The sequence below is a fragment of the Cryptomeria japonica genome, chromosome 7, assembly GCF_030272615.1.
Source record: "Cryptomeria japonica chromosome 7, Sugi_1.0, whole genome shotgun sequence".
Classification (NCBI taxonomy): domain Eukaryota; kingdom Viridiplantae; phylum Streptophyta; class Pinopsida; order Cupressales; family Cupressaceae; genus Cryptomeria; species Cryptomeria japonica.
Window position 1 is genome coordinate 44,709,962 of NC_081411.1, and position 10,756 is coordinate 44,720,717.

A 10,756-nucleotide genomic window follows, 5' to 3' on the forward strand; every position below is an offset into this window, starting at 1 on the left:
AATATTATATTTTTCATCCGATGGGGTCATCAAGTTTAGAACAAGAAGATATTATTCAATGAATAATGCCAAGCGCCACTCACAAAGACTTTATTACTTACTCATAATACATGGAGTGCAATAGGTATCCAGTCGCTTCGGACATAACATCAGCGGCCGTTACACCCTATATCACTTCTTCCAATGACAGATGCATAGAAAATGCACATAAAAGAGAACGATTTTGATTATTTTGTTTAAGCCAGATGTTGTAATCAGTGCCCATGGAAAACTCCACAACATGAACAAAAAAGAGCATAAAGAGCCGGCTGGCATGCCTGCCCTTTCCACTGAGCGACAAGGATGTTTTCCTATAGTTTTCCACAAAGTCGTTTAATCCATAATATTTTCATAACAGTGCAACATGACTCTTGCTGCTCTGTCCACGGCCTTTTCCTGCCTGAAAGCGGTGATGAACATGAAGAAGTTCCTTGCGACGGGTCAAGCAGGGGACGGCCGAGAGAAAGCTTTGCTCGACTATGTCCTCAGAACGGCTGAAAAGGGTAATCCTCTTTCTGTCCTGAATGCGATGGACACCTATGCAAAGACCTCTAGCTGGCTCATGAACATTGGTGACGACAAGGGACCCATTTTAGATAAGGCCCTTCAGAAATATAATCCACGGGCAGTTCTCGAGATCGGGACATTCTGCGGGTATTCTGCTGTGAGGATAGCTTCGCAGTTGCTCAAGGAGGGTAGTAAGCTTCTCAGTTTTGAGATGAGCCCAGACAACAGCAACATCGCCAGGCAAATTATCGAGCATGCAGGTACCACATTTTGTTTGTTTAAAATTTTTCAATGACGAAAGAAAACAACGATGTACAAATTGGTTAAATATATCATTCTCAATATGTCATTTATCTTAATTTTAATCTTCGAAATTCTTGTTTCAAACATCAAGTTATTTAATCACAAGGTCAAAGATTAACCCTTAGTATCCCCTTGTTATGAGCCCTATCCTTGACCCAATACGAGGGCCTCCCTCCGTAAAAAAGGAAAGGGTTGTAGCATAGACGGGGAGTTTGTAAGAACAACCAAGACTCTAGCACCAGAGTTCCTCAAGCTAACAATTAAGCTAGTAATGGTGGCCAATTTATCAAGCAACCAATTGTTGTTATTTTAAAACTTCTAGAGAAGGAGAAGTAATCTTTCTAATAGGGACCCATCTAATGAGGTAAATAATATATCTATTAGTTGTTAAGTTTTATCTTGTACATATATCTTCCCTATACACGGTTTTTTTCTTGTTTGTCTTTTGTTATATTTTCCTACTCTTCTCCATTTTTTTTTTGTTTTCAACTATTATCCTCTTTAGATTCTCACTAATCTTGTCATAAGCACATATCCCAAACCAGATTCATTGTTGAGGCCCAATCTAACAAGTCTAAATTTATCTAAAGAATATGATTCATTTTTTTTTATCCCTTATTTACCATAAATAATATCTAGCATGAGTATTCCCTCAATGGAACCCTTTTGGTAATTCTCACGTCTCAAGTTATGTTTTGAATCCCCTCATACTTAAATTAGTGCCTAAGTTAAAAATTCAAAAGAACCTCTATACATAATGGTGTTAGTATTTTCTTTTATCATTTGTTTGGTTTTCTTTATTTCTTCTTATTATCATAATTTCCTTTCATTCACAAATAGCCCATTCCCCCTTGTTCCTTAATGTCCTTTGTCTTTTGCATATTTATTTTTGTCTACTTGAGTACGTGGTAAACCGAAAATGTGTTCCCCACATTATAATATAGTCTATACTTTCTAACTTTTTCTTGATTGTCTTCCTCACTTCCCATTTTTTATTTCTCTATACTTCTGTCTTCCTCTAGTTCCCACTTTCTATTCTTTATTAAACCCAAGTTGAGAAATTTATCTTTTCTATTGTGCCAAAAGGGTATGTGGTACCTAGTAATCTCCATCCCCAAACACTAAAACTTTCCACCGCATCATGCTCTTGATCCATTTTCTTATATCACAAGTCATCTCATATTCTAAATGCTTGGACATTTTATTTTATCAATTGTTGATTTTTAAAATTTCCCCTCCCCTCTTCACAAAACTACATTTTGGAACTTGGTAGACATTAAAATTGATTCCTTCTACTTTTTACTTCATTCCCGTTTTACAATCCCAACATTATTAATGTCAATCTACCTAAAAGAAAATTAATATGTGGTAAGCTAAAATCTTGAATCATGTTATTCCATGATTCCCTTTCTATGAGTCTATAGACTTCTTCCTACCAATTGATAATATAAGTGCACTACCCAATTATGAATTCTCAACCACTTTGGCATCTAACATGCACTATCCCATGATCTTATCTATGAATTATTTAATGTGTTTTTCCTCTTAGGAAATATTCAAACATGAGTTTTTAAAGAACCTTGATGTTCACTTGCACTATTTCACATAGCACCCCTACTACTCAAAGTATGTCATAAGTGGAAAACTAAATAATTTTTATTAAGGGAAAAGAAGGTTTTGAGGGAACCCAAAACCTTGAACAATAGGTTTTAAGGGGACCCAAAATGATCTAGATGAACCAACATCTAGAACCCAGCAAGAAATAATTGATCAATACATATACAACGATTCCATACAACCACCCTATAGTTAAACGATAGCCCAAGGACAACAGAAAACATTACATATCCGACTGCACCTAAGCAAAGAGACAAGACTCTGAGGGTTTTGACTAGCTCTGACAACCATAGAAGAGGGTTTTAAATAGGCTCCCACAACCGAAAAGACACTAAGGGTTTTGACAAGAACCCACAACCATACAAAAGGGTTTTAACCAGGCTCCCACAACCTGATATTAGGCTCCCAAACCCAGCACGCCTTAACCAAAAAGAACAACCAAAAGAAACCAAGGTGTACCCTTTAAAATTGGCAGCAAACACCCGATTAGTCAAATAAATAATTAATAGAGGAGGGTTTTTACTCGCTCCCTCAACCAGGAGGAACAAGAACATGACTAGAAAATGAAAGCTCTCCAGAATCACCACCTCAAGAAGGACCAGAGGAGGAAGAACAATACATAACACATACTCAGCCACCAAAATCCCGAGGTCCTTGAAAATGGGTTTTGACAAGCTCCCATAACTTGGAAACCCGAGAAGCGTAAGTTGAATGAGATACCTAAATCAAATTAGCTTCAAGCAGGTGAGAACCTCCCATCTCTTTGCCTCTATAGGAGAAAAGGGACAAAAGCACAAAAGCATGGAGAGAGCTTCAAATAACCAACCAACTCCCAGCGAGTTCCATCCAACAACAACCAGCCAACAACTCTTCCCCTCTATATAAGAATGATCCACCTCAATAGGGCAGGCTGAGAAGATCTGAGAGATGCAACCCAAATAGAAAGTGATCCTCTTGAGAAGAATACTAACAAAAAGGAACCTCCACCCTTCAAGAGGACCACCAACATATCTTGAAACCATGAATAAGAAAACCCCCTTAACAAAGAGTCTCCCCAGAAACAGAACTGTCAACTTGAAATGAAGATAGACAAATAAGGCATAGCCAACTAGGAAATAGCAATCACCACAAATCCTAGGAGCAGGGGGAGTAGGAATGGGGTTAGAAGTAAGAGACCTAAAAATAATGAGTAGATCACACAATCCGAACAAAAATATCTTCCAAAACAAGATAACCCCAAGCCCACAAGAACCCATCAGGTCTCCAGAAGAAGAGAGAAAAGCCTTTTATCATAGATACCACTCAGATCCCATATCCTCCCCAAAATCCAAGCCAAACCACCAACACAAAAAAGAGAGAGAATAGAGAGGATCTCTCCTCTCATACATCTCCTGCAGTAGACCCCAATCCACCTGCAGAATAGCTCAAGTCTGACACCGTAGGGAGCTCCAGCCACGACACCAAATCTGCCAAGGAAGATCAACATATACAAGACAAATATAGACCCCACAAGGATCAGGGAAGACAAATAGGTGTGGAGGGAAGAACCACTTCCAATAAAGGTTCTAGACACCAAAGATAACGATTTACATGCCAAAAAGATGAAGGACAACAAAGAAAATAGCTATCCCGACAAATCCCAAACCCTGCAGAAGCTACGCGTGCCTCCACACTTCCATCAAATAAATAGGACCACCCCCACAATGAAGACGCATCCACAATGAAATGATACAAACACCAAGAAGAGAAAGACCCAAAAGAAAGGGTGTTTAAAGCAGGCCAAAATGGGAGTCAAATCCCTTCCATCTGCCTCGCTCTCATCTTCTTCCTTGTCTGCATGCCTCGACCCCAAAACCCTAGCACTCACATTCGATCTCCCGCCCATTGTCATCATTGTTATCATATAGTGGAAAACTAAATGTTATGGATATGTAACCTCTCAAAATTTGCACCAAATTTATATTGATCCCATCACAAAGTGCTATACACACAAGACCATGTAATGAAACTAAAAGTGAATGTGTGAATTCCAAAACCATAAATGAAAACACTAGTCATTGCACATCTATAAATAAGTCACATGATGTTATTTGAGACTAATAAATGAATTCTTTTTATCCTAAATAATTAAACAATAGATCAAAGGATAATGTTATTATATAGGGATGTCCATGAACATTTGATGCTTTGATTGGTAGAAGAATAAAGTGATTTATGATAGGATCGTAAAGTGCATGTAATTAAAATTCTACAAGTACAAGAATTAAAATATATTTTGTTAGCTTTGTTACCTAATTTCTTGATTGTAAACCTCTCATGCTTGTTTCTATATATAGCATTAAGTGATGCAATTGTAGCATACAGGAGGACATGATAGATTTTACGAATGAAGGGAAGAGTATTCGATAAACATAATATATGTAAATCATTTCTCCTTTGCTTATCCTAATTATTTAGAGGCTGCTCAAACCCAAATTTGGATAGTCTATTAACAAAATTATTAGTATGAATATAACAAGGGTTAGATAAAAGCTTAGTTACTACTAATTTATTACAAAGATTTGGTATTGGTCTCTCCTTTATTCCATTTGGATTCTTGTAGTAATGAGATGGTTTATTAAGTATGTTCATTTGCATGAAGTGATATCTTTGACCTGTATGCGTATACACATATCATTCCATTTATTCTTTATATCTGTATATCCCTCTTTCTTTTACATTATTCCATAACTATTCAATGAAGTAGGCATCTGTCTGATTGGTGAAAGGAAAAACATATTTTATTTAATCAGTCTTATATCCTTAGATTATAACTATAATAGAGTCTTGCATGGTTTCATGAATCAATATTGTAACTCGAGCCATATTCTAAGTAACCTCAAAGGGTATATTGTTAGAAAATCATGTCTTGCATGCTTACACCTTGCACTTCTATTTGGAAGGTTAAGAGCATTCATTTATGAGAATATTATACTTCTCTCATCTATTAAAGGATATGTAAAGATACAGTTATCACCTAACAAGGAGTGACAAATTTTACTCTCAAATATACATTAAGTATAAGTATCACTAGTTTAGTCAAGTCCACCATTCATTTGATATCATCATTGAGGATATCTCTAAGAAATACTTCTTAGGTTTAACTACGACCAGGGCAAAGGATAAACTATCCACTCTAAATATTTGATCTTTAATCATCTACACTCTTGATTGACTCTTTTTCTATCTTTACAATTACAAATCCCTAGCCTTGAGGATAGTATACTAGTCTAGGATTGTAGAATAATAATATTTAAAAAGAATTACAAGACCCACCTCCCAAGCTACCTCCCACTACTGGCGTTTTTTATAATGATGCTGTAAGGAATTAGTTTATTAAACTTTTGGTTTATTTTGTGGGCTTGATATCTGAAGGGTGGCCTAATTTACTTTTGAAATTGGAGCCTATTTATTTTAAAGATGCATAGATTTTTAGCTACACTTGCATTCAATTTTATATACTCCAAATTGACAATTTTAACGTGTCTATATTTGGCAGGGTTGTCGTCCAAGGTGGATGTTGTGGAAGGAAAATTCAATGAGCATCTCGACGTAGCCAAGCAATTTCTGGAGGAGATGAATTCCCCTCATTTCGATTTCGTTTTCCTCGACCACTGGAAAGTCTACTATATGTCAGACTATCTTCTGTTGAAGGAAAATGCAATGGTGGGAAATGGCAGTGGAATATGTGCAGATAATATGGGGGCCTTAGTAGGACCTGCTGATTTCAGGAAATACCTTAAAAAACATGCAGAGGAACTTGAAACCTGTGAACACAAGAGCAATGCAGAGTACCTTTCTTGGTTCCCAGACAGTGTGACTGTTTCTACTTTTAAGCTACCCACTCAATTGTAAATATTTCATTACAGTCCATTCTTAATATATCGTATTTCTCCTTAACTCATCTCTGTCAATATTGAAAAGCATGAACACTAGTTTATTCCAATTTGTCATGGAAAACGGCTTCATGTCTTGATTAAATCAACAATGAATACAAATACTAACAATTGAGTATAGGAGTTTAATGGGTAGTTTTTTTTTCCAGACTTTGTGTAAGATATTTAAATTTTGTAAAATGACATATATTGTTTTGAAAGATAAAATCAGCAACAAAAAGATTAGAGAGGGTGATTCAATTTTGAAAGTAAAGGTCTGATTAAAAATACCAGACATTTAAAATTTTAATTATTACAAAATTATGACATGCTTTTATGGCATTAATTATACAATTTCTCTCTTTTACAAATGAAGCATGTTATATATGGATATCTTGTTGCTCCCTCTTGTATGCCCTATTTACTAAGATTTGGCATGAATTGACGGAGGAGATATTTGTAAGAAAATTTATTTATATGAAGGTTATAATATAGTGGATTCATTCTTTGTTGGTAATATTTTAGATTTTACGTTTAATTTTTTAGTTAAAACAAACATAATATCAAATGAATATTATTTTAATTCATTGAACAATGGGGTGATTTAATAGGGTTTTGACATGGTTTTGTTTGGATGTCCTTGCTAGTGTCATATCTCATCTTTATCACCATATCTTTACACTATGCTTTAGTATAGGATTTGTGCACACATTAAAAAAAAATCATGTCCTCTTAAATCATTTTTTCTTTACAGATATGGTTCCCACTCATAGTGTCCTAGTAGTTGATGTTAGTTTCCAAAGGTTAGATAAATAGGAAAATGTCACAAAAATACCCTTGCGAGCTCCTATCAAAAAATCGTCATGAGGTAGCTCACCTACTCTTAATGTTGTCTTCTCATTTCAATAATGTATGTAAATTACTTGAAAAGTTTAATCTTTTCTTTGTTGGTATAATACTGTTTAAAATTATGCTAAATAATTAAGTCAATTCTACCTAGTCCATATCCGTTCTAGTTTCATTCTCTTCTACTCATTACACTTGTTTGATCTAATGCCTCAATATAGGCATCCTCTACACTTATAGCTAGTGTTTTAAGGATTTTTCCTCACCATCAATCATTTTTATTTACATATATGGCTTCTAACCATAGTGGCCTAGTAGTTAATGTTAAGTATGCTAGATTAGATGCATAGGAACCTGACACTAAAATGTTGTTTCAATTGTATACCAAAATTAGTAGTCTGTGAGGTAACCCACCTATTCCTAATATTATTGTACCTATTCAAGATTTTGATGATGCATGCAAATTATTTGAGAAAATTACTCTCATCAAGTATTTTATTTGTACAATCCTCTTTGAAAGTATGCTAAAGAAGTGGGTTGATTCCACCTACTTCCCTCTTGAGGTCCACATGGAAACTATTCAAAATATTACTAAACTAAGAATCCTTTTTTATTTCTTGGATGCTAATTTTTACAACACCACTTTTTAATATAACCCATAATATATTCATAACTCTTTATTAGTATTTACTCACCAAACTCAATAATTCTATTTTTCTTTAATAAGAAGTATTTTATTTAATTTACAAGCTGCTTAAGTCAAGTAATTTAAACTCCCATTTCCTTTGTAAATATTTCTTGATATCTTTTTTCAAGATGAAACATTGAGGAATAATGATGGTTCTTCTTCTGAAATTTACCTAGAAGTACAAAGACACTATGCACAAGAGGAACATTTTTAAAGCAACGTCAATGCAAATCTTAACACATAAGTTGACATAGATTCATATTCCACTCCTATAAGCTACCTTAACTATAAAGATATTTCAAAGAAAGAAGATATTCATTTTCTCAATGACACATCCCCTAATTAATGAAAGGAAAATACCTTACCTCCTGCTTGGGACATGATTGAATATTTTTATCCTTGAAAAAGGATGAATTATTATTCACTATTTCAACAATATAGTCCTTTAAAACATGATTACACAAACAAATTGATGGGGTCTATATTGAAATTCCTTCACCATTAGAGTTGCATACACATCACAATATTGGTTTTGACATTCTTTCTAAGAAAGGATATAATAAACAAGGTCTTCAACATATGAAACAAGGAGTAAACATCTTTATAGATATCACACCCTATTATTATAGAGAAGGTATAGGCTCCCATACTTCTCCTTTGTCTCCAAACATTCCTTATCATCACATATGAATAGCTCCTAACAACTTCTCTTTATCTAGAGATGACCAAATCTTTTTAAGAATCCTAAGAGACCATTTGATCACTCTTCCACATTTAAAAATTGTAGTGTCATAAAATTGTAACCCTAGAAATTTTTCACCATATTAGGGTCCTCATGCATGTGAAATTGAATCCCCTAGCTTGATCTGAGACCAAAGACTGCTTAACCCTCAGAATCTGCTTCTCCCTTGCCCTTTGCACCACCATGTCTGCACTCTGTCATGGAGAAAAGGGTAGGATAGGGTCATGGCACCCCCTTCCCTTCCCTATTTTGGGGTAGGACCCTTCCTAAGTCTACATTGAAGGTTGTGCATTGAGTAGGAAATCTTCCCTGATGTTGGCCTATGATGAAAAATCAGTTTCATTAACCCTAATTGACAAGTATTTAAGTTGAATTTTCTCTCTCATTTGGATAAGTTGAAAAAGTTGGATTAGTGGGAAGTTTACATGATATCAAACATTCAAGCATTCAAGCATTCCTTTCTAGCATTGAGCATTCTCAAGTCTCCCTTCAAGGCTAGGTGTTGCATTCAAGTCAAGGATTCAACCATTGAAGAGGAGATCCCTTTCAACATTCAATCCAATACAAGCAATTTTATCAACATTTCTTTCACAACCTCCCTTGAGGTGACTTACATTTTAGTCTTTCATTTACATTTACTTGCAAGTACTCTCTTTCATCATTTGGTTAATTCCAAAACTGGGGTTTGACCTGAAGGCAAACCCCCAATCCCAACACCTTTCCCTCTCATTTTTGTGTGTAGGTTGTAGGTGTGCAACTATACTTTTTGATTTGGACTCCATTTGTAGATATGAAAAAACCCTTTTCATTTCACAGATTTTTTGGAGAACCATGTACACTTTCACCATAGTCCAGACAACTTTTCCTCAAATTCACAGGTGGGTTCGTCTCAACATTTTACTAGCAAATCCAGGTGCACAACTTCATCCCACGCTTTGATCTCAAGTTATAAGAAATGCTTTGTCACTTTTGCACTTAGTATTTATACACAATTCTATCAATTCCTTTTCCATTTCAAATAGAAGAGGGGATTAACTTATCATTCTCATTTCATTCATAATTCTATCTTCTTCTTTGGAGGTTGAATCTAGTGAATCCCCCCCCTTCCAATGTGCGTGAAATTTTTTTGAAGGGAAATCCATGGTGAAACTCTCATCTCTCCTTGGAGGGAAACAATAGCTTTCCTCTTGATCTCTCATTCACACATTTTTCACCCACCATCACATTTTGGTGCTATTACATTTTGGTGAACCCGACGTCTTGCATGCTTTCCTTTGAACAAAAATTGCATATTTCTCATTTGCAAGTTTAAATTTTCTACAAATTTAGTGGTTACTTTTTTAAATTTTCTAAATATTCATATTTTTTAGCTTTAAATAGAGTCTCTGTAGATCAACTTTCCAAATTGGACAATCAATATGATAACTTTCAACACTGGATGTCCCAAGAATACCCTAATAGTGAAGCTCTTTTGTTAATTGAAGGCCTTAAATTCCTGATTTAAAGTGATAAGAATGGGATTGATATATTGCATGACATTGAACATATTATTGATTCTAATGTCATGCCTATCAGGAGTTGTGCTCAAACCCTAGGCTATTCACAACCTTCAACTCAAGTCAATCCTTCTATTCCTTTGACTAATCTTATGAATAGTATTCCTACTTTTACCTCCAACATCATGGCTACTTCAACTCAAAATGTCATCACTACAACAATTAGTCATGGGGGCAATCCCTCTTCTTCATTAAATCCTCCATATTTACCTATGTCTTCAATAAGTGTTCATATTATCCCTCAACCAATCAATGTGACAGAAGGGGGCAATTCCTTCAACAACTTTTTTCCTCCTTTAAGTGTCCCTTTTCCTACCGAACCATCACCTATGCCTACTTATCATAATGTCACACCACCTTATTCTTAGTCCATGCATTCTTTCAATAACATCACACCACCTTCTCAATCAACTATGTCTAACATCAATTCTTCTGCCGTCATTCTTTCAATAAAATCACACCACCTTCTCAATCAACTATGTCTAACATCAATTCTTCTACTGAAGTGACAATTAACAATCTTTCTCAAACCGTGTCTTCCTTA

General features: G+C 35.2%; 1 protein-coding gene across 1 annotated transcript; it reads left to right on the forward strand.

The window, feature by feature from the left end:
• The first annotated feature begins 403 nt into the window (after positions 1-403).
• Positions 404-6,360, forward strand: LOC131046490 (uncharacterized). The gene is made up of 2 exons (XM_057980250.1): positions 404-806; positions 6,005-6,360. Exons 1-2 carry the CDS (start codon positions 404-406, stop codon positions 6,358-6,360), a joined length of 759 nt encoding a protein of 252 aa, XP_057836233.1.
• The last annotated feature ends 4,396 nt before the right edge of the window (positions 6,361-10,756 follow it).

What these genes read in the sequence shown, in the direction of transcription:
- LOC131046490 (XM_057980250.1), top strand. Translation starts at nt 404, where the DNA reads ATGACTCTTGCTGCTCTGTCCACGGCCTTTTCCTGCCTGAAAGCGGTG. An exon ending in GCAAATTATCGAGCATGCAG is followed by an intron (nt 807 to 6,004) that starts GTACCACATTTT and finishes TATATTTGGCAG; the next exon opens with GGTTGTCGTCCAAGGTGGAT.